This window comes from Oncorhynchus keta, unplaced genomic scaffold (assembly GCF_023373465.1).
Source record: "Oncorhynchus keta strain PuntledgeMale-10-30-2019 unplaced genomic scaffold, Oket_V2 Un_scaffold_23910_pilon_pilon, whole genome shotgun sequence".
NCBI classification, from domain to species: Eukaryota; Metazoa; Chordata; class Actinopteri; order Salmoniformes; family Salmonidae; genus Oncorhynchus; species Oncorhynchus keta.
Window position 1 is genome coordinate 132,501 of NW_026290877.1, and position 2,500 is coordinate 135,000.

General features: G+C 45.8%; 1 protein-coding gene across 1 annotated transcript in view; it reads left to right on the forward strand.

Moving 5' to 3' along the window:
• The window catches only part of slc6a3 (solute carrier family 6 member 3), a 42,063-nt gene that overhangs the window by 26,079 nt on the left and 13,484 nt on the right, over positions 1-2,500 (forward strand). The window contains exon 9 of the mRNA XM_052515362.1: positions 1,163-1,287. Coding sequence (XP_052371322.1) covers positions 1,163-1,287 — 125 coding nt within the window. The remainder of the gene's footprint in view (positions 1-1,162; positions 1,288-2,500) is intronic.

The following is a 2,500-nucleotide window of genomic DNA, read 5'->3' on the forward strand; positions in this document are numbered from 1 at the left end:
GTCTATAACAACAGTCTGTTCTATAGAGGACAGTAATACCTACTGGCCATGTCTATAACACCAGTCTGTTCTATAGAGGACAGTAATACCTACTGGCCATGTCTATAACACCAGTCTGTTCTATAGAGGACAGTAATACCTACTGGCCATGTCTATAACACCAGTCTGTTCTATAGAGGACAGTAATACCTACTGGCCATGTCTATAACACCAGTCTGTTCTATAGAGGACAGTAATACCTACTGGCCATGTCTATAACACCAGTCTGTTCTATAGAGGACAGTAATACCTACTGGCCATGTCTATAACACCAGTCTGTTCTATAGAGGACAGTAATACCTACTGGCCATGTCTATAACACCAGTCTGTTCTATAGAGGACAGTAATACCTACTATAACACCAGTCTAACACCAGTCTGTTCTATAGAGGACAGTAATACCTACTGGCCATGTCTATAACACCAGTCTGTTCTATAGAGGACAGTAATACCTACTGGCCATGTCTATAACACCAGTCTGTTCTATAGAGGACAGTAATACCTACTGGCCATGTCTATAACACCAGTCTGTTCTATAGAGGACAGTAATACCTACTGGCCATGTCTATAACACCAGTCTGTTCTATAGAGGACAGTAATACCTACTGGCCATGTCTATAACACCAGTCTGTTCTATAGAGGACAGTAATACCTACTGGCCATGTCTATAACACCAGTCTGTTCTATAGAGGACAGTAATACCTACTGGCCATGTCTATAACACCAGTCTGTTCTATAGAGGACAGTAATACCTACTGGCCATGTCTATAACACCAGTCTGTTCTATAGAGGACAGTAATACCTACTGGCCATGTCTATAACACCAGTCTGCTCTATAGAGGACAGCCATGTCTATAACACCAGTCTGTTCTATAGAGGACAGTAATACCTACTGGCCATGTCTATAACACCAGTCTGCTCTATAGAGGACAGTAATACCTACTGGCCATGTCTATAACACCAGTCTGTTCTATAGAGGACAGTAATACCTACTGGCCATGTCTATAACACCAGTCTGTTCTATAGAGGACAGTAATACCTACTGGCCATGTCTATAACACCAGTCTGTTCTGGATCTACCAGGTATATGAATGTGCTCTTGTCCTCTTCACTCTCTCTTCCAGAGATGCCATCATCACCAGTTCCATCAACTCCCTGACCAGCTTCTTCTCCGGCTTCGTCATCTTCTCCTTCCTGGGTTACATGTCCCATAAACACAGCGTGCCATTGGACAAGGTGGCCACAGACGGTCAGTATTCTTAGTGTTCTGGACAAGGTGGCCACAGACGGTCAGTATTCTTAGTGTTCTGGACAAGGTGGCCACAGACGGTCAGTATTCTTAGTGCCATTGGACAAGGTGGCCACAGACGGTCAGTATTCTTAGTGTCATTGGACAAGGTGGCCACAGACGGTCAGTATTCTTAGTGTTCTGGACAAGGTGACCACAGACGGTCAGTATTCTTAGTGTTCTGGACAAGGTGACCACAGACGGTCAGTATTCTTAGTGTTCTGGACAAGGTGACCACAGACGGTCAGTATTCTTAGTGTTCTGGACAAGGTGGCCACAGACGGTCAGTATTCTTAGTGTTCTGGACAAGGTGGCCACAGACGGTCAGTATTCTTAGTGCCATTGGACAAGGTGGCCACAGACGGTCAGTATTCTTAGTGCCATTGGACAAGGTGGCCACAGACGGTCAGTATTCTTAGTGCCATTGGACAAGGTGGCCACAGACAGTCAGTATTCTTAGTGCCATTGGACAAGGTGGCCACAGACGGTCAGTATTCTTAGTGTTCTGGACAAGGTGGCCACAGACAGTCAGTATTCTTAGTGTTCTGGACAAGGTGGCCACAGACGGTCAGTATTCTTAGTGCCATTGGACAAGGTGGCCACAGACGGTCAGTATTCTTAGTGTTCTGGACAAGGTGGCCACAGACAGTCAGTATTCTTAGTGTTCTGGACAAGGTGGCCACAGACGGTCAGTATTCTTAGTGTTCTGGACAAGGTGGCCACAGACGGTCAGTATTCTTAGTGTTCTGGACAAGGTGACCACAGACGGTCAGTATTCTTAGTGTTCTGGACAAGGTGACCACAGATGGTCAGTATTCTTAGTGTTCTGGACAAGGTGACCACAGATGGTCAGTATTCTTAGTGTTCTGGACAAGGTGGCCACAGACGGTCAGTATTCTTAGTGTTCTGGACAAGGTGACCACAGACGGTCAGTATTCTTAGTGTTCTGGACAAGGTGACCACAGACGGTCAGTATTCTTAGTGTTCTGGACAAGGTGACCACAGACGGTCAGTATTCTTAGTGTTCTGGACAAGGTGACCACAGACAGTCAGTATTCTTAGTGTTCTGGACAAGGTGACCACAGACAGTCAGTATTCTTAGTGTTCTGGACAAGGTGACCACAGACGGTCAGTATTCTTAGTGTTCTGGACAAGGTGACCACAGACGGTCAGT